Source organism: Daktulosphaira vitifoliae, unplaced genomic scaffold (genome assembly GCF_025091365.1).
Source record: "Daktulosphaira vitifoliae isolate Bord-2020 unplaced genomic scaffold, ASM2509136v1 Scaffold_1, whole genome shotgun sequence".
In the NCBI taxonomy this organism is placed as follows: Eukaryota; Metazoa; Arthropoda; class Insecta; order Hemiptera; family Phylloxeridae; genus Daktulosphaira; species Daktulosphaira vitifoliae.
In genome coordinates, this window is record NW_026099572.1 from 50,406,477 (window position 1) to 50,429,674 (window position 23,198).

Consider the following 23,198-nt stretch of genomic DNA (forward strand, 5'->3'; position numbering starts at 1 on the left):
TTATATGACTTTTATTCGAAACGATAATAATTTTTTTAGAAAACTTATGTCATTATGAAAAGAGACACTACTATTAATTATTCTACGTTAATAAATATGTTTCATTTGTACAGTATGACATATTGTTTATTTAATAAATACAAATAATCTATTAATCTTCATTGAGGCTATAACATTCAATAAAAGTTTTTAACGTCAATAAAATGTTTATATCGAAAATAATGATATTCTAAACAGTGTTTATAGACCGTTTCTATTATTTACTACTCAGCTACATAATAAAAAAACATATAGCTTGTCAGAAAAAATGAATCGCGTTTAACGTGAATAAAGAAAACTTTGGTAGCTTTAAATAAAACTTTCGATTTATAAATAATAATCGATAAATTGACTATTACACCTCGTTAGTGTAATGTCAAATCACCTCTGAGTACATTTCATTTTTTCGTTTTGTGGTTAATGGCGTCAACTCGGCCGGACGATAAAATCCAACTGTATGATATAAAATTTAATGATAACGGACGTGATGTAGACATCAGTCGAGGTACTTTTTGATAAAACCGTGTGTTGGTTAAAAGCCATAAAATGATAAAAACCAGGCATAACGTTTTGTCCGGATTTCCGAGACAATGCACCTGAGATAGTTGGACGTTTACCAAAAGTAAGTACAAGGATGTATCCGAGTAGCTTGTAATGTCCTTCAAAACGAGTGTAGAGACACAACAAAGAAGTGTAAAACATAAACGAATAGATTTTTTCTAGTACCTCAATAAAGAAAACGTTCGTTTCTCAGAAAACTTCCGAAAAAAATCTTTCCAACTCAACATTATAAAACTGCGCATTAAGTTAGAAAAAAAGCTCTGTGGATAATTTATTGGTCTCTGTAAAGTTTCTGATTCAACAATCATTTTGCTATGTGTCAGCTTCTCATTAATATTTTGTTATAAAGTATAAGTTAATAAACATTAGTATCATAGAATTTTCAATTTTTTAAACTAATTATTATTATTGTAACAATGTATTAAAAAAAAAACATCATATTGGTGAAAGTTATTGTTTAGTATTTGAACTTGTTAGCTTTTGTTATGTGCATAACTGTTTTTTCTAATATTACCATAATTTTTATTCGTTTGTAAAAGTCAAGTTTATAAAAAAAAATCACTAAAGTTTTCCAAAAAAGAAAAACTTACACGCTTAGTAATAGTTTTTTATACGTATTTCAACATCTAACAAACCTCGTACTACCATGGAAACATTGAAAAACAAAGTATATATGTATATATACAAATTTTAGATTATTCACTAGAAAAAAAAACTCAAGCATCTCTTTTTTCCCTAAATTTAGTTTAAAAGAATAACTAAAACTTAACAATTTTTCTTTTAAAACTTGAACTATTTACCATTAAATATTCAATTTTTTTTTTTTTTTTGATTTGTATATTTAAGTATACGATTTAAAGTACATGATATAATGTCTGGTACAAACTTACCCCATCCAATCGCCATGTATGTTCGCAACCGTAACCGATCTGGGAAAAAAGTATCTACCACCAAAATGAACAGATACATCCCTGAAAATGTAATCACTTTGTGAAATTAAACTGGCTTAATGTTTAAATATAAACGAACGGGATAAACGATCTTTTTCAGAACAAGTAGATTATGTGCTTAATGATTACCTACACTATTATCTCAACTAGATTGCTTTTAAAACGTCTTTGTTTGATTTTTGAACAATAATTAAGTAACGAACCAACTGAATTAAACACCATTACAAGTAGGTAGATCTTGATAAAAAAAGTTATACTATTTCAAAATTGAATATAAGGACTTGAAATCAAAAAGATTATTTTGTACAACAGGGATTGAAAACGTTAATTAAAAATATCATATTTTATTCAATAAATTCAACAATTTTGACTATGGTTGAATTTTTTTTTAATAAACATACCGTTTAAATAGTTTTCAAACATCAATGTGCTACAAAAATTGTTAAATTATATTATAGATTTTGAAACGATACTTTCGTTTTGTTCTAGAATAAAAATAAAATATCATTCCAAAACCTGTAAATCAATAAAAAATTAATTAAAATTTATGATCTTTTTGATACGCTTTAGAATGCCTATTATATTGTAATATCTAAACATAGTACTAAAATAATCGAAATTAATGTTTATATTGAGCACAATGTAATTTTAGAAAAAATTATGTTTTCAAATTCTCCTAAATAGTACTTTTATTTAATAATTTTTAAAATACGGTAAGTGTTTCTATTATTTTACCAAGTAAAATAAATACCATTTAAAGGTGATAAACAATTATAATAATTTTTTGCGTTGTTATTCAGTTTACGTCTTTAATATTAATTTAAATGTTAAGAATACTTTGAATTATTTACCTTCAATAAAAGCCCAAAAGTAATTTGTTACAGTAAAATAATAAAGAGGTAGTGCTACCAAAATGCATCCAAATACATCTGTATTAAATAGAATCTGAAAATGAAATAATTTAATAAATTAAAATTAAAAGAAAGCTATTTATATACATAATAATACCATCGTAGAATCGTGTGCAGAGAGTACCCCAACCCTTCCCACACAATATAATATTAAATTTTGCCCCTCTCAATGTACGTAGTCCGGGTATTGTGTACCTTGCACGCCCAGCACATCTGGTTTTTGAAGCTTTGGTTATATTTATATATAAATTTTAATCAATATAATTTTCCAGCAATAAGAATGAATAACCAAAATTATTTTATTATGCAATTAATGAAAAAATTATTTATTTCATAAAAAATTTTCTTGAAAATAAATAAGACTTCTCAAATATATAATTATATAAATGAAATACAAAGTGAATAAATATGAGTTATTTAAGATAAAATTTCGGTATGATGGTTGAAATCGAGTGCACCTGTGACAAATGATCAATATTTTATGCTATACAGAAAATTATCAATAGATAATTAGTCAAAAATCACTTATCTTAAACGAGCAATAACAGTAGAACGATTTATCGGATAAAAATAATCATAAGTACGATATTATCTAAAATTGTTTTTCTATCTCATATCATCAATCTAAAATTAAGGGATTTTAAAATTAAAGAAAAAAATAAAGTTAAATTTTAAATGAAAAAAATATTTAACTACAAATTATTGTAATGTTTTATGAATCTAATAATATTTTCCTTTATGTAAAATTATAATTTACTAAAATTTCTAAGAAAATGAGTGTCTTATTCTTAATAATGAATTATCCTGTATATAGAACAATTCATTTTTCAAAATTAATTTTATTTACACTTACTGTATAATTAACTATCCACATGATGGCAGCTAGTAAGTACGATGCCATTAAATTCATATGTATTTTGTTCCGTAAGCATTTTAGTTCTCTGGAATATTTAATTTTATTAAACATAAAATGGAAATAAGTCATGGAATATATGCTAATCAGTTTTGACCACTTACTTAAATCTATAAAACACGGTAATAGCCAATGTAGTCATTACTAATGACAAACAATAGCCAGCAATGTATAGGTAAATGATAGTGTCTACCGTGCCCTCTTCGTCGTCTGCCGGCACTACTGGCAATAATATCTCGCATTGTGAGAAATCAGTTAAGCCCCAAGTTCCATTATCGAAGCAAATCCGACTAGCGTTTTCTAGTAACAGATAAATTCAATCAATTACTAAAAAATTAAGCTTATTTTACTTGAAAAATTAGAAAATTTACTTTATCATTTTTTAAGGAAACGGGATAAACACATAAGAGCAACTCGGCAGGGACTTAGCTCTTCAAATAAAGAATTAATTGCTCTAAAAATTTATTAAGATTTTGTTTTAAAATAATGTTAGGGTAGGGAAATAATTAATATAACGCCCCTCAAAAACAATCAAGTTGATACGTTATTAAAGAGAAAATATTTCCATTGTCACGTCATTGTAAAGATTAATAAGCTTGATCAAGTTGAATAATAAATGCTTACATAGTTTATTTTAGATTACTGAAGTTAATTAAGTGTGCTATACTAACTATATAATACATTATAAGGTAAATTGCATGTAAATTGACATTTATACATATATAAAAAATAACTGACAGAATACCCATTTTATTATTAAGTTCAAGTTTAAGATTTGAATGCATAAGTACATACTATAAGGGGTATTATTTGTGATCATAGAGTTGTCGGGGTTACTATCCCTAGAGAAGTTGCCCTTATTATATCCAACTTCTACGAAATTTGGGCTATTTGTTATGAATTATGAGTTAGTTTAAGGACTGCGTCTCTTAAATTTATCTCTTTGCATGCCAATGATATACATGGACTAAAGCCAATATGGGCCCCGGGATCTCTTGCAGTCTAAGCCAAACCAAGGTTATCTCAAGATTATCTCTATAATCGTTATTAAAAAAAAAATGAAGAAAGATGTAATATATTTCAGAAATTCAAGAAAATATTTCTGTAAAATAGTAAATATTACTTTCTAAATTTTCAAAAGAGTTAATTTATAAACTAAAAGACTATCTAACCCTCATTTAATTGAACCAGTGAATAAATCTAACTCATATTAATAAAATACAATAGGACTTCGATAAGATAAAGTTCAAAAAAAATGATTTTTTTCGGCTTATTACGGTTTTTAAAATACTGAGATTTCGAGTTATCAGATTTCAGGGGAATAAATTTGACGTACAGAGTTTGAAGAATTTATTAGTCATTTTTATATTTACAAATCTTAGTCACAAGTAACTCATCGTCCCAATTGACAATTCTAAATGTAATTAAGTTATAAAAAATGTTGTTATTCAGTGCAATAATAAATGCAATAATATCAATCAATCAAAATAGTGACAGATAATTAATCTTCCTAGATTTATAGGAAAATCACAAATATTCATAATAAACTATAAATAATATCTTTAAGTTATCTATAATTTTTCTAAAATTATTTCCAAAATCCGTGAACCCTGGAGGCCGATTCCTGGATTCCCTTAATTTGGGCTTTATGATTTAATAACAGTTATAATTATTATTTGATTATTTTGGAAAAACAAAAAAAATAATTTAAATAAATAAAATAAAATTGATGCAAAATATGAAAAATCGAAAAGCCGCACTTAAAAATACAAAAACAATCCTATATCCTTCTGGGTTTTATAATAATAATTGATTAATAAGCTCTATTGTATTGCAAAATATAGTCCTTGTAAAATCTAATCTCTTCACTACTCACATTAATCTAGATAATTGGATTTCAATCAGTTTATCGCGTTTTAGACAAATCACACATCTTATTACAAGAGTATTATTGTATAAAAATGCATTTAGTTTTGAATGCAATCTTACAGAACTTTTGCGCTTAATTCATGTTTTAATCAGCTAAAATTATTTTATTTAATATCAGTCAGATTATTAGATTTATATTGTATGCTGTTAATAAATCAAATTCTGATGCGGCATTTTACATAACATATATTATATATTTTTTTAAAAACGATTTTGAGTAAAAAATGTAAAAACTTATTGAGTTATATATTTAGCAAGGTAATTAATTTTGCGCTAAAGCTTATTGGAACAACAAAAATATGAAAAATTAATTTAAGAATATTATTTTATACCATAATTTTCTTAATCTATTTTAGTAATTTATCTTTTTTTTATTAATGAATCTTTCTGGTGGTTGAAAATAATGTTCATCGTTAATTAATAAAACCATTAATTAAACACAATGTCACGTTTAACATTAATTCCATGATTATAGATTATGAGAAATAGTTTTTTTGTCTGAAAATAATATTATTTTATTAATGTTATAGTCACAAATTTAGTGACCGTAATATTTTTTTATGTTAGCTGTGCAATAAAATTAAAAACAATTATTTTCTTTTAATAAATTTCTAACCGAGTTTTCTTCGTAATATTATACAATGACAGGTCGTTTAAATTTTTTATAATTGGAAATGAAAATAAATGTCCTTAGCTCAAGTGAAATAAATTTAGTTGTTTCAGAAATTTAATAAATAAGTAAAGTGTACTAGAAATTATAACAATGCACCACAAGTAATTTCTTAAAATTATAATAATCAATTTTGTATTATTAAATGCTCCCTAGGAAGTAGCATCGAGTAAACTTTATTTACTGAAAGTATTTGAATTAGTATCTGAAAAAAAAAATGTACTTTCGTTTTAAAACACCGTAATCTTATTTTCAATGAAATCCACTCGTATATGAATTAAGGTTTCTGCCGCGGTTTAAATCTAAATGTGATTTACGATGAAATTCTCAATGTTAACTTTAAAATTTAATCATGAAAAAATTGTGTTTGTATAGCTGCAGTGTTTACCTAACATAAATCAATTAGCAACCCGTCTATTCTACGACGAATCACTTATACTTATTCTTATTATTATGTACTTATTATATATTTATGCTATTACTCGATAATCAACCCACACCTTATACTTATTATGAGTTATTCACATTCCTAGTTCAGTAGTGAACCCGGATAAAAATCGGAATTATTTAAAAAACTTAAACATTAACCATTGATCTTGTTTAAAGCGTGCCTATTAACTGTACCTCATTAAAATCGAATATTCATTAAAGCAGTATAAAAAAACTTCAATGCAGTGTTAGAGAAATCCAGATAAAAAATATATTATATTTATAAATATCTTAACCTCATCTAAGATGGGTTTTTCGTTATCTAGATAACAAGTATCCAGATATTTTACTAATGTAAGAAAAAAAAGATTTACAGCATTAATTAGAAATTAATGAGATTTTCTAAACATTATTTTATCAAATTTTGTGCACATTTACATAGTACATTATAAAAAAAACTATAAACCACTGGGGTGTTGTGAATGTCTTATGGTAATAAACCTCCACGTGTACATTTTTAATTATCATTCCTGTCATTTTTTGATAATATGTAAATAAAAATATACCATGAAATTCTTTGTATAATTACCAATTTCGTATACATATTCATTATTTTATTGTAATTATTGTCTCTATGATATTTATATACGAAATAGTTAGTCTTAAATAATAGTATTGCTAGTAATATAATATTAGAAAACAGATGATATTTATTTTTATTTTATCAAGACATTATAATTGTCACTACAAAGTGGCTATGTAATTTTATGAAAACACTAAACAAAAAAATTGACATTAGATCAATACGAGTTTAAATGACATCATCGTAATTTAAAAAGTTAAGTACAATCGAGATGCAGCGTAGAGAAATTGAGGCATTCTTTTAAATTAGTATTGATTGATATTTGACAATTATTAAAATCACTGCAAGTGAAACGTTTCGATGCGCATTTGGAATAAATTTTAAATTATATAGATGTTCGGTTGTTAAGTAAAATACTTTAAAATCAGCAATTTTTGCCGAAAATCATAATTTTTGGTTTTAATGTTTAATAACTCTTAGATATCAAGATTTCGAATAGTTTATCAAAGTAGATAGGCGATTTCTAAAATCTACTCTTATTCAATTATTGTACCATTCAGTTATTTTGTTATAATATCGTTATCCAGTAAGATTATCAAATTTTTATTTTTTAAATTATTTTTTCGAGGATAGCTTATCCTATACTAACTGTACTCTTGATGACTAAAATTTAAAATGTATTTCTTTTGTTTTAATTTCTTTGATATTTATTTGATGATAATGGGATTTATTTACAATACAATAGCCCTATTTTTTCATAAGTTAATGTTTATTTCATAAGAATATACAATTAAATTTCATTTAATTTTATAAACCATAGTTAATAATTAGTTTATTGTAAGGAAAAATTATTTTTAAGGATAGTTCTATGTAGTAATTTATGAAAGTTAATTAGAAATTTATTATAAAAGATAGTGTTGAACGACGTTCTATTTACCATGCCGTATAAATAAGAATTATTCTATGTTGCGTACATCTCTCACACATTAACTAAAAATTATATTAACTCATTCTTTAAGTTAATATAATTAATATAACTAATACAACACTCGTTATTAACCATTCAAAATTGTATTTAATCCATTCACCATTTATTAATAAAATATAAATTGTAGGTTCTCATTTAACTTTCAAAAGTTACCACTTAAATCTACCTGAAACAAATTTTTTTTCTTACAATAAACTTGAAATTTATTATGGTTTATAAAAATAAATCAAATCTTAATTTGTACAGTTTTATAAATAAAAAACATTATTTAATGAATAAATAGGGGATAGTATTCTTAATAAAACACACTGTAGATAAAAAAGATTAACATTTTTTTATGTATCTATTTTTTGCTATTTATTAAGTTTTAGTAAAGAATAAAAGCTTGATTAATTAGGATTAGTTTAGCAAAATTTGATTTTTTTATACTACACTGGTAATATAATTTAAGATATATGAATATTAGATTGTATAAAATACACGACCACACGTCTAAATATCTACCCGGCTAAAGCTACTCATTTAATTTTGCAAACGACAAGGGAATACTTCCATAGCGATTCGATTTGATGAAAACCACAAGGCCAACTCATTTATTAGTTTTGAAAATTATTTGTATTAATGTAAAGTTTAATGGTAGCTAGCATACTTGGATTTAAATGCTAACATGGCAGAGATTGGACCAAAATAATTTTAGACATTTTTTGGTCGAAAATTTAATTGGCTATAAGTGTCATGGACACACATAAAATATTACTATTGCATATACATCTTTTAATAAACTAACACTACTGAAAGAGATTTTGTTAGTAATTTCTGTGATAAGAGTTACAAAACAAAATTACCCGAACAATTAGATCAAAGTTAATCATCCTTTTACATGCTATAGTTAATAATTACCTCATATAGCCCGCGACAATATTTAAATATTATATTGGGACGCTCCAAATGAAATGTACTAATATTATTTCATCTCATAAATTTGTCAGACTCTGACAATGTCAGAGTATTCAAAAGTTTTCCAAACTTGTATTATTTGTTAAATTTCCTTTACAATTTATCTCAAATGTTAACAATTTTCATTGTTAATCAGTTAAAGTTCAATACATTGATGAGGGATATACCTTATGTTTACATTCTACAACCCCATAAAAATATTATTTTCAAAATTCATTTTATTCGAATACAAATGAATCGGAGAGTCGTTAATATGAAATAATAAACTATAAATAATAAAAATTTATTAATATTATTTTTAAGTCTTAATTTTAATGAAAATTTCGAATAAGTTTTTCTCAGAAAATTGCGACGGCGGCGTTAAAACTAGCCTCTTTTTAGATGCTTATAAAACATGTATTGGTTAAGTACATCCATGTTTCAATGTATTTTTATATATTACTGAAGATTAATTCAAAATTTATATCTTTATTAGATTCAATGCTAACTATTTTTTTTTATTTTAAATGAAATAATTATATATTATACAATTGGCAATGGTAAAACTTGCTGATACAAGTAATGAAAATTTAATTAAATTAATTTTTTTTAAGTATTCAAATATTTTTTATTCAACGGAATGTTAATTTTTAGCATAAACTATTGAAAAATCAATCGTAATTTTTTGTGCTAAGATAACTATATATATATATATATATATATATTTCATAAAGCAAATATATGAAATATTAGCTATAAAAAAGAGGTTGTCCAATATTTCAAACGGATCGAGGAAAAAATTTGATGGGCCTAGGGCTCTCATATTCCTAAATTTAGCCTTGGAGAGTAATACTACGAATATTCATTTAAACAGCTTTGATGTAATAAATAGGTGTCATGTGTAAGTGAGTGATAATTTTGTTATTCATTAGTTAAAAATATTAAGCTTATAAATTTACTTTGAACATGTAGTTTTTCAAATAATAAAAATAAGGAGCAACATTAAGTTTAAATCAAATCAAATAACATGTCTTTATTAGTATTAAATGGGTAAATATTATTTTTATTTTCGTTGATGAATATTTAAACAACTTTAACCAATTCTATATTAAAAATTAAAATAAACCTAATGCAAAATTAATAAAATTGAGTTTGAATTTCTAAAATAGTTTCCCCTATATTTGGTATATACATTTGGTTATACTTTTGATAATAAAATTTGATTTGGCATTGACATTATATCTGTACATTATATAAAACATTCTACAAAACATTTTTTAAGCATTTAAAATAACTCGTCTAAAATAAAATTTACTTCATGAGAGGTTTTATAAGTGAAATCTTGATTCATAAAAAAAATAAAGAAATAACTTTTTATTAGCTATAGTACAGTACGGAGATTTATTTGCTAATAATAAAACCGGGATGACGATTTCTACCAGTTATTATATTCATAAATAAAGACAAGCAATAGTTTATTTATTTAAAAATTAAATTTCTAAATTCTAAATAAAGTTATATCTTAATTCTTAATTTTTTTAAAAACTTATTTTTTGGTTTTCAAATTTTTGAGAAAAACAAAAGAGCACGTACGGTTTATACCAAAAAACTCAATAATGAGAAATATAATTGGAAAAATCTGACTCAAAAAAATTACGGAAATGTACACGAAATATTTATCTATTTGCATAGATTTAAGTATATGGTTTACATAAACCGACTGATCAATATTTTACATTTGTATTTGTATAAAATGTTTGAAGTTCAATGACATTGAAAATGGATCAAATATAATATTTATATTTTGGTCTTTTAGTTTCTGATTTTATACGACTCTTATTCTTCAAATTATATGATAATCATTCGTTATAGGAAACATGTAATTACATTTTAACAATTATGCTTCAAGGCCAACATAACTCAATATAAACATATTTAAGTTTTTTTTCCAACGAAAGACTTGGTCACGAAACTCCGGAAAAATTATTGGCGAAGGTTGGAAAAATTTTGCCGCTCGCCCACTAGCGTTTTAAATTTCGATCGTTTTCGAGAAAAGGGCTCGCTGACGCCGGCATTTTACGACTTAAGAAATTTTCATCAGACCCGCACAATAACATTTCTGAGATATCATAAAAAAAAGTAATTCAATCCGTTATTTCTGATTAGCCCTTGTACAGCTAGTCAACATTTATCTTTCTTTACTTGTATTATTTAATATTAAATATGTTTGTTTAGAACAACGAGTAATACTCGTTAAATTTTAACCAAAAAATTTTGTTGCATGGTTTTTAAATATTAATCAATAATGTAAAAAATTAGGAATTTAAACAACTTAAATGAGCTACAAAATTACTTAAAATTATAAAATAATTGAAATATATTGTAAGAGTATTTATAATATTAAGAATAAACATTTTTTGTCAATTGTTTCATACATAAAACAAAAAAAAAGTGAATTATTTGTGTTGTATTGTACAAAAATTTACATTTTTGATACTGTTTGAATTTAATTATGGAAAAAAAATTCGTAAAAAATACATAAATTTGACAAAATCAGTTAATTTAAATATTTTTTAAACCATAATAAATATAGTTTATTAAACGTACCTAGTAATATTATTAGACTGGTTTGACAGTCTTTAGTAATTTTATTTAATAATACAAAAACTATGAAATTAATATCGGTATAAAGATATTTATTAATTTAACGTTTAAAGTTCATTGACTAATAATTCATATTTTAAATTATTACACAATTTTGATTTAAAAAAAAAAATCAAATTATTCAACGAAGTAAATATTAGAAATACTATAATTTAATTAAATATTCAAAACGAAGGTTCATAAACTTTTATAAAATAATTTATGTTTTATTATTAGTCTAATAAACTTTTAAAACTTTGCAACAATATTTCCTAACGATTATTAATATTATGGTTACTTAAAAGTAATAAATATCATACATTTGGCGACCGTCATACCAATATTTTATTTGTTGTAACTATTTAAAAGACGTAAAAACCTCAATCCTTAAACGCAATAATGTAAATATAAAATAGTTTTTAAATAAATATAATATTTTAAGAGAACATGTGTTTTTAAATCATTTATTCCAATAGGGAATACTACTACTCCAAAAATATAACAGCCATAGACAGGAAGATTTAAAATTTTCTTAGTTATATCATGTTTAAAAATAATTCAATGCCTAAATTACTTAATTAAATCCTAGGTGGTAATAAAACAACAGTGTCATTGTTTTACTTGTATAAATATCACTTAGAATATATGGCAGATAACTTAATATTATTATCAACCGTTATGCATATAAATAATAGTAGAAATACTAATTAACTTTATTACATTTTTTAATGTAATCTAGATACACAAATAAGTCCTTGACATTTTCTATTATACTTGGTTTTATAAATAATTAATATAATAATTAGGTAATTAAATAATTATATTTTTGTTATGTAACAATATTAACAATATTGGTATTTTTAATAATTTTTCATGTCATGAAGATCTATTCTTTAAAAGAGAATATGCCAAACTTGTTAATAGAAGTCCTGAATGATTATTTCTGATTTATTCATAGCTCATTAATTTAATCAAACAGTTAAGTTAGAGTTTGATACAAAAATTTAGCGTTTATTTTAATACAATATTTATACAATTCAATTATAAAAATTCATTAGATTTACTTGCAATTTTGTAATGTTAGCTACTTTAGTGTTTTACAAAATAAAATCAATTTTATATAGAAAATACTTAAATTTGATTTTTGATCAATTCTGAAATCTTAAAATACATTGTAACATGTGAAAATGTTCACTTACTTGAGATATCATATTTTAACCCTTGTAGTTCAGCAAAACATGGTTGTATTGCCATACGACCTGCTTCTGTTGGTGGCCAACATAAGAGCGAGTCCGATGAAGCATTACATCCCGACCATTCCAAATTGTCGTTTAGTTTATATAAAGTACTGCACTTTAGGACAGCCTAGAAATTATAAATGTCTTACAAATATGATTTTAATTCTATTTTAAATCATATCATAAAAGTCTAGAGGTTTGTTAAAAGTCATAGTATTACAGCAGTATCCCAAATGAAGAAGTTTCTTATTACACGAGATTAACGTAATCGTATGAATTTCAATACTAAATTCTACCTATTTAAGTATGAGTTTTAGATACATAATGCTTGGTTCTGATATCAAATAATTAATCATTTTACAAGTGCAATTATAAAATGATCATAACAATGTGATTATTATTATGTTTACGACAAAATGTTTAAAATTATTGTGTCAATAATCGAACAACTGAATTGAAAATTAATAATATTAATTTTTCATTTCAAATAACACATTTATGTTATTTAAAATTAACCAATATTTTAATAACTTTTTACTTACATCTTGATTCGGTAACCATATATTATTTTCAATTTCCATGTCAACTTATCATACTGAATACATATAATAATTTTGACATTGCAATTTTGAAAATTTTCTGAAACATAAATTTGATTAAATTATATGAAAAGTTAATCTATAGTTTGTAAATTTATCGACAATGACCTTATGTACAGAACAAACTTTAAAGGACATATGTGTAGCTAGTTAGTTTAATTTGATATACACGATGTTATAACTTAACGCTCATGAATCCTTAATAAATAAATTGTATGAGAAATTACAAAAAGGATTGCTGTCGCGCCAGTGTTATTAACTAGTAAGTACCTAATTTCATTTTATACTGACTTCGTAATCTCATTATTGTGAGTACGTTTTTGTTCTTTTGAAGTAATTTGCAGAAACCCTGTAGTTTATAATAATCAATCTTAATTTTTGAAAGTTAGAAAATTATATACCCATATATTATTATTTTACTTCTAAAAATATTTACACCATTATGTTTTAACACTTCAAATTATAATTTAATGCTGTTACAAACAACATTTACATCAGTCGTTTATATATAAGTGTATATATTACTCTTTAAACAAATTTTATTTCAACTGAGATACTGTTAGCTACACAGGACATAATAAATTTTTTACACAAAAATATTACTTTTGAATTAATATACCACAAGTATAATAGGTAAATAGTAAAATGTATTAGGTATATTTGTTTCCTGAAATTATATTTATAAAAACTAAGATAATCCTAACACACCATCGGTGGTATGTTCGGATTAACTTAACAAAATTTATCTAATAATTAACACTAATATAATAAATACTAAATAATATACTTATTAGGCATCTAATAATTATTAGATGCTAATGAAAATTATAATTGGATGACAATGAAGATTAAGAAAAACAATTGAATCATATGTGGCCGCTTGTGGCTTGGACGACGGGACGATCGCACCCCCTACTAAAATTAAATAAAAGAAGAAAATTCATTGTATATTCATAATTCTACATTTTTATTAAAAATGCAAATTTTTAAATAGTAAAATAGTTATTATTCATTTGTCGTGTGCGAACATAAAAGTTGTTTCCCTCAGTATATGGCGGTACGCAAAACACACACGAGCAGAGTTTGGACGACCGGCTACGTCGTTCACAAGGTAAAATAATAGTATATTACTTTTCTTCTTCTTTTTCCTCGCCTTAATTACAACTACTTGGAGTCGGCCATTATTAATATATTACTATACTGGGTAATTTATTTTTAGAATTATCTGTTTGTCGTTATCGGTTGTTATAATAGTATAATGGCTATTATTATTATTTTCACTATAAATTACACGATTCCATGTTAACCCTATAAATACTTTTTTTCATTAATTAATAATATTATTTTGATAATAATAATATTTTATGTTGATAGTCCATTACACGATAATAATTCCATCTTTCCATGTATATATGACGTATTATTATATGATGAAATTTTGCAGTTAAGGAACATATATAAAATAAATTCAGACTTAAGATAATAAACGAATCGGAATTTTACTATTGGATAGAACTTATTAAGTTTTATCAAAGAGTTTATTATGAAATAATTCAACACTATTTTATTAATATATTAGTTTCATATTGCTTACTGTTATTGACAAACTATCTTAAATTTCAAAAGAACAGTGTATTTTTGATACAATCCTTTAAAGAAAGTTTCTAACATCCAATGAGATGGTTGTAAAACTTAATTTAAAACCTCGATAGAAAGAAGCTTTATTATTTCGTCTGTAAGCATCACACCAGATTACACTATGGCAATTATTTTCTAACTTTAAAACTCATCTATACAACATATCGATTTAACTACGATTTATGAGTTCATTGCATCCATTACGCTTTTTTGTATCTTATTAGATAACGCCAATCTGATAAAATCAAGGTGAGGGAAAAAATCTTTTTTTTTTCAAATAAAAGGAATGGAATAGCTTTTTAGCAATTTTTGAATTTGTAGGATATGTTAATAGTATAATTTCTTTTATTTATTTTTAATATTAAAAAATTCTGAAAAATAAAAATTATTAAAAACTTTTTTTAATTTTTTAAAATTTTCGAATAGCCAATTTTTAGAAATTTTATTACAAACATTTTAATGAGTGGGTATGGCCAAGTGTGGATACAGCTCGTACTAGTATGAGATACACCCACCCTAGTGTATTTAAAATGCTTACTCTTCCCGCATATATATATAGACATTTATTATCAAGTTTCATTTTAGATAAATCACAATTTTTTTAAACAACTAATATTTTGGAGAATCGCATATTTTTCACAAAGTACATAATTACCCATAATTCTTAATATTTTAATAATATATTTAAATAGTGATTCTTGTCTAAGATCGAACTTTCAGTTACAAAAAATGTATTTAGGGACATGCATTATATATGGCTCCATAAAATATGAATTAGAAAATGTCCAAGGGTCGACCACCTCCATCGCCCTTTAAATATATTACTAGATTTTAATAAATTTATTAATAGTTAAAATGCCTTTTCTGTAATTATAACATATCAAAATCAAGAAGTGATTCGAAAATAATAGTTAGCAATAAGTGATGAATTTAGTAAATTTTTCATTTTATTTATGTTGTACAAAGAGTCTCTATAATCTCAATATTATTATTTTTTATTGTGTTGCAACAAAATTTTGTTCAATTGAATTCTCTAGAACATATTAACTTAATATTTAGCAAACTAAAAATTTAATTGAAATAGTTGATCATATACAAATAATTTCTTAAATAATTTATTTAAGATTTTTTTTACATTTTAAAATACAAACATGCAAAATTAAATTTGATTTTATGCATTTATAAAAAATAACTTCATGATTTTTAATATTTTTTTTACTTCGAATAAGATTTAATAACTTATAAAAAATATACAGAAGATTTCTTTTGTCGGAAAGTTTACAATGGTTTAAAAAGTATTGTTGAAACTTTAGTATTCTTTTCAAAGCATTGAAACGAATGTGTTTAACAAGGTATTAAGCGAACACAACACCTTACTCAACAAGTATTTCTTCTCAACAGGCAAATTGTGTACAATATTTAAACAAGATATGTATAATTTATCTACTGAGATAATTTTTCTGGTTTTCTTATACCAATATTTTTACAATATAATGACAAATAAAACTTTAAGTACGAGATCTGTTACAAATAATGTTTATTTTATAAAAAAAAAAAAAAGAAGGAATTTCATAAGATTTCTCCTTGTGAACAAAGACTCGCAATTAAAAATATTTCCTTGTATCTTAATAATTCATGTATTTTACTAACTTTTCTACTTTAGGTTATTAGAATCTTCAAGAAAATTATAATTACAGTTTTATTAAAGTTCATAATATTATGAGTATTCTTAGAGGATGTAATAAATTATTTTATGGCATTCTTAATAAAAGAAATGAAATAGTTATTTTTATCATTTTACCTAGTAATAAATAAATATTATAATAAATATATAATAAATAAAAAATAAATAAATATTGCTGTTTTATTAATTCTAGTAAAACTTAAGTAGCTAAGTATTAAAAACCAAAATATTATTTTTTGTCTTAAACAATATTTTATCTAAATCAATGATATATATGATATAAATGTTTTTTTCTCTATCAATTAACAAAAATCAAATTATTTCTCGCATAACGGCAATAATTTTATAATTACTCAGTGATTTCTAACAATATTTGCAGTACTTCAACACTGTATGGGATCCAATTAAGTTCTATTATCATTTTTTTAAACTAATTATTGCAGTTAATGTAGACAACAACGAAATATTCAAAACGAATTTATTTCTTAGAAAAACTGAGTATTAAATAACTATTTTCAATTTCCTTGTACTATCATAAAACATATAAACTTTTTAAATTTTTATTTCAGGGTAATAGATTAAAGTTAAGATTGAATTTACCATTACAATTTTATCTAAATTCAACTTCATTACAAATAGAAAACAAGTAACGAGGAAAATAAGAACAAAAATGATTATCATCAGACCGAAATGTGTGCAAAAGAACGTAGAGAATTCTGGTAAATTGATAATTTCAACAGGTCGAGACGTGTCATATATATAAAATTCTGTCACCACCGTTCATTGCTAACTACTACACGAACAAATCACTTTTCGAGTGACAGAGCTATTATAACTAAACGCATAACATTTTAACACTTTAATAATTTATAGAGACACTGTACGAGCTCAAGGTAATCTACAGAATTATTAAATATCACTTCGAAATTTTTAAATTATGTATAGTGGAGAAAATGTATTATAGCATAAAAGTTTATATTTTTAAAATTATAAGAAGTACGTGTCAAGTAACTAAATTTTCAATGTAATTACTAATTCCTTGAAATTTAAATTTAGGACTTGTAATATCTGTAAAAGCATATTTGGGTTTTATTACTCTCACTATTTTAAAGTTATTATTTATGTTATGCATTTATATAAGATCGAACAAAAAAAGAAAACTGCTTAACTTGCTTGTAATTTTTATCTTTTAGGTGGCAGTACGGTTTTTTTAATATTTTATTATAAACGCTGATTGAGAACATGATTAGCTTACAAATAGAAGTAATTTATTTTTGATACTTAAAAATAGGTTGACCTTTAAGTAACCATTTTAAAATTAGGGATTTCAATTAGATCTATTAGGTACTTGCTTTAGTATGGATTAATCTATGTATATAAATTGTGAAATTTTATATTAACTTACGCACAATATATAATATTATTTTTAAAGAAATTGTAGCGAAGAATATTAGCAAATATACACATTGTCTCACCATGTCCTGACATATCCTACAAGTCCTATACAAAATAATAAGATGAGTAATGGATCGATATTACGACGAAATATTTTTACTTCAATAATAAGTGCTCACTCAAGCGTGAATAATTTACATGGGAAAAATCTTATACATTATATAAGGTGATTCTTTTAACACTAGCCACTGGATTTCTTTTAAATAATAATTATGTTAAGAAAATTTTAAGTTTTATTTATTTTATGATTTATAAGTTATTGATTACTTTTTTATCCATCCCTAACTTCTTATAAGGGTGTCAACTTTAATTTTAGATATTCAGTAAATCAAAAGTTATAAGATTTGTAAGAACTGGATTGTATTTTTATTTTTTAATCGTTCGATGATTTCCCATGGAGATGAATCGAAGATATTTAAGGGAGCAAGGTATAAATATTTAAAAGGCCACAATTAGTTGATTGTATTTTCCTCTTATTTAATTTAATAATGACACAACGTTTATAAATTATTATTGCTGATGAACACCTGGTATTACTTTGTTTTTACTTGAAGAACATTAGCAATTTAATGAAACCTTTTAAATCATGAGTACGACTTAAACAAAAGTTTTATTTGGGTAATTTTAATTTGAAAAGTTTCAGTATTTATTATTTTACTCTGATACAATCTACAAAATGTGTGGTTGATATTACAAGAAAAGTTTTCGGCTCAACATTAACACATAGTTATATGATACCTACTTTTTTTTTCAAAATAATATGAAACATATTTTAATTAAATATTAAATATTTTTTTGTATACGACAATAAATTTTACATTGTCGGTAAGAATTCAAATAGTGTATATTTCAATCAAATACATTGTATCATTAAAATATGTACGCCTAACAAAATACTAAACCTTTTATAATATACCGTCTCACTGAATGTTCATTTAAATTTCAGCCAATCGTTATAGAAGCACTATAATATGTATTCTTTAATACTAAAATAACAGAAGTGTTATATAAAAATATCCATCAATATATACCATACATATCAGATACACCTATCGAATTTTAAAAGCAGAAAGCTTTTAAAATTCGTATCAAAAACATAATAGTAAGGTTATGATAAAATATAGTTTATGTGACACCTTAAATATGAAATTGTATTGCTATATAGGTCACCAAACTACCCGCTACTGTGATTTACATTTCAAGGACAGTATATATTTCATTTGATTCACTTGAATATTAACTTTTATAAAGCAATAAAAGATATTAATTCAATATGTAACACATACGGTTGCAATCGTCATATAAAACGCAATTACAATTGAGGACAATAGAATGATCAAGTACAAATGGCATTATTAATAAGTTTCAGACGTTCATAGGTCACATTCTCTGATCAAAAAAATCTTACTACTTTTGAAATCTGTTCGATTACACATTTTCTTAATAATTAGGTAAACTAATTTTATACTTGACATTATAAAATTAAAAATAATATCTGTTGACTAATTTCGTTTTGATGTCATATTGAAGTACATAAATAATAATTCAAAGAGCTTTTGCCATAAAATGTATTTTTTATAATTAATATTACATTTTAAAAATTAAAAAAAAATTAGTTCTAATACTATATTGATTTAATTGGACTTCCAAGAGCATATAACTTGCTTTGCTTGAAATGTTTACGGATGTCCACGTTTTCAGTTATGAGCTGACCGTTTTTGGACTTTACAACAAGTCCGGAACGTTAAGCATTACGACAATCCATGAAAGCTTCAACATATAATTTGTTACTTCTCTCCCGAAAAACACTCGAGTTTATCTTAATTATGTTATTTTTGCGAAAACACAAATATATATTACATTGTATAATAAATAAGATGTTGCTTTTGAAAGAGTTTTCCTTACAATGCAATTACATAATGCTGAATTTTATATAATAATTTTTATAAATTAAATAATAAGTTAAGATTTTACAAGATCATAATATAAAATTGTATATTATTTGAAATATTGTCATTTTAATAATTTCTTTTAAATCAAACTGATTTCAAAAAAAAAATAATAATAATCGTTTATAAAATCCCAAATTTTAATTGAAAAATTGAATATTATACATTAAATTAATATTTTTATTTAATTAACTATAGTTATTTTTATTAAATAAATAGATATCATAATGTATCACTCCAATAAAAACAGTTTTATGCTGAAGGAAAATGGAATTATTTCATTAACTGGTTATCGAAAAAATAATTATTGGATTGAATAAAATTTAATTCGATATTTTTTTACGTTTTCTATTATTTTTTTAGGTGAATGAAAGTGAATTTTTGCTAAAACAGTGCTTTTATTTTAACTCGAAATAATGACTTTATAATATCATTATGAAATTATTTTCACTGAAAGTTTTATCCTCTATGAATGTATTTTAACCAATCAAAAGTTACACAAAACTTAAAAAATGTTCTACTATAATAAATGAAACGACAGTAAATAAAACTTTTTATAGTTTACCGCGTTAGTTAACTGATTTTTAATGATAATATAAATATGAAAACGTTAATTTTATATTTCTTAATTGCAAAGTGAAAAAAAAACTACAACATTACTATAGGAGTTAATGACGATAGCAAAACGTAAATAAATCAATTATCATAAAGACTATATTTATTCACAACATGTATGTATGAAAATAACGTAATAACATTTGATAATTATCTTGTATTAACAAGTGCACATGTTTTAAAAAATATTATTGTATTCTTAACATCATCAAATACAGACATTCTAATTAAAAAAAAAAGACAGTTGTCGGACAATAATTCCTATAATGTCTCTTGCTATTATAATTTTAACAGTGCAAAAAATACAAAATTTCAAAACTTGTATATCGATTAAACATAAAAAAGTAATTAATTACTTAAAAAATCATTATAGTTTGATTTAAGCGTTAGTTAATTAAAATAGTTTTAAGTAGAATATTTTTTATTGAGTTTTAAACTTGGCAAAAAATTCAATGTAAGAAGATGTTTGCTGAAGACATACAAAAACAAAAACCCCTCCAACCTAAAAACTGTTTATCTATTTCTATACTGACATTATTTTTTTATGAATGAAACAAAAATAATTTATGAGAAATTGGCTGTCGACCAAGTAATAATAAATTCTTCATTAGTTCATTACATATTTTCTATTAAAATAATTGTTTTTAAACTAGGTATAATGTGTCAGATATAGCTGCGGCTTACATTTAAATTATTAATAGTTTTTTATTATTGGATGAAGCCAAAATTACTATAACTTTTGGTTAGACAGACTAGCCTAATTTAAAAATCTAATCGGGTGTCCAAAAGTTGTTGTTTTAGTTGTCATTAAGGTCATTTTACTAATGATTCAACAATTTATAAATACTCCGCAGTTTAATATTTTATTGAACTAACGAGGAATCAATAAAAAAAAAATCGTCAAGAATAACATTACAGTAACTCAACACATTAAATTATGTGAAATAACCATGAGTAATTTAAATGATTACTGTTGAAAAGGTTTTCCTTATAACGTCATCAATATCATTACTGATACTTATGTAAGCCTTTGAAAAATGTTTTAATTAAAAATACTACAAAAATAATAGTCAAACTATTAGCAAAAAACACCATTGTTTAAAATATTTTTCGAAATTTTTTTTTTTTTATATTATTGTGTTAACATAAGTTTAAATAGGATTAATATGATTTTCAGTGTTACTGTTCACAATTATTATGACATTTCTTTCGAATTTTATTTACAATTGTGTAATGGATACACTTTGATTTATTTAAGTTAATTAAACTTAACGTACAAACTAATTTACGAGCATGAGACATGAGTTAGAGATGTCAATAATTTTTAACGTAAAAAGTCGTAGTGTGTTAAGGCAAAAGCTTGTTATTAATTAAACAAAATAAAATGCTCACATATATTTTCACAAGAAGTACAAAGGCATAGTTTTAAATCCAATATTCAACTCGCACAACCCGTTCACCTTAACACTGTCGCGCACATCTTCACGATCGCTTTCCGTCAATCAACACAACAATTGTATTTATGATAATTATTTAATGACAACGATCGAAGTTTAAGAAAAGGCGAACAAAAACGAATTTGAAAAAGATTTAACCAAAAGCTCGGCAAATGCGTAAACGCCTAGCTCGGACGCCTTCTATGACAAAATTAAACCCCAGATGACCATGACAGTGCTTTAGGTGAGTACAACGTGCCGCCAACAGTTCCCCCGTAACATTCCTACTGTGAGCCTCTACATGAACATGAGTTGCCAGCAACACGTTACCCGCTCGCCATTTGCTACCGCTTTGCACCGGTTTTGGCTGGTTCAAGTTCAGCGGGGTCGGCCCATCCAATTAATTCAAACGAGTATTTTAGTTATTTTTTCGGAATGCAACGTTGTGTTGGAAATCCATATGACAGTGACTATTTATTAGTAAAACTAATTTAACTTTATGCACTCTCATATTTGAAATGTATATGACAAAATAACACATTTTTCAATATATTATTACAATTAGCAAGTTTACTCGAACTATTTAGGTTGGTAACGTGCAATAATAAAATACAACTATGCTATTCAACTCATATTTATTCATATATCAAAATAATCCATTGTGATATTTCTTATTATTCAACTTAAAAGCTATATATACATCCATCACACAACACAAAACATTAGAGTGTTACTTGAATTTTATTAGTTTCTGATCAATTTCATATTTATTATTTAAATTAATGCACGGAAATACTCATCATATTTTTAAAATTATAATTAAATAATATTTTCAGTTGTTTTATAACTCTCGTGTTGAATTATCAAAAACATTCGATACTTTATTACGTCGTTATTCATATTATTATAAATTTAATTATTTTCCTAAATAAAGGACAACTAAAAGAGTACCCTTATTTTCCTAGGATATTTAAAAAAAATTAGAGTAATAGCTTTGTATATAAATTTAAATATATAAGTGTAAACATGGAT

General features: G+C 24.3%; 1 protein-coding gene across 1 annotated transcript in view; it reads right to left on the reverse strand.

Moving 5' to 3' along the window:
- The window catches only part of LOC126895444 (diuretic hormone receptor-like), a 33,637-nt gene extending 11,207 nt beyond the window's left edge, over window positions 1–22,430 (reverse strand). The window contains exons 1-7 of the mRNA XM_050667299.1: window positions 22,123–22,430; window positions 13,333–13,429; window positions 12,752–12,917; window positions 3,479–3,674; window positions 3,315–3,402; window positions 2,402–2,495; window positions 1,491–1,571 (exon numbers count right to left, since the gene is read on the reverse strand). Coding sequence (XP_050523256.1) covers window positions 1,491–1,571; window positions 2,402–2,495; window positions 3,315–3,402; window positions 3,479–3,674; window positions 12,752–12,917; window positions 13,333–13,371 — 664 coding nt within the window. The 5' untranslated portion in view covers window positions 13,372–13,429; window positions 22,123–22,430. The remainder of the gene's footprint in view (window positions 1–1,490; window positions 1,572–2,401; window positions 2,496–3,314; window positions 3,403–3,478; window positions 3,675–12,751; window positions 12,918–13,332; window positions 13,430–22,122) is intronic.
- Between the last annotated feature and the right edge of the window lie 768 nt (window positions 22,431–23,198).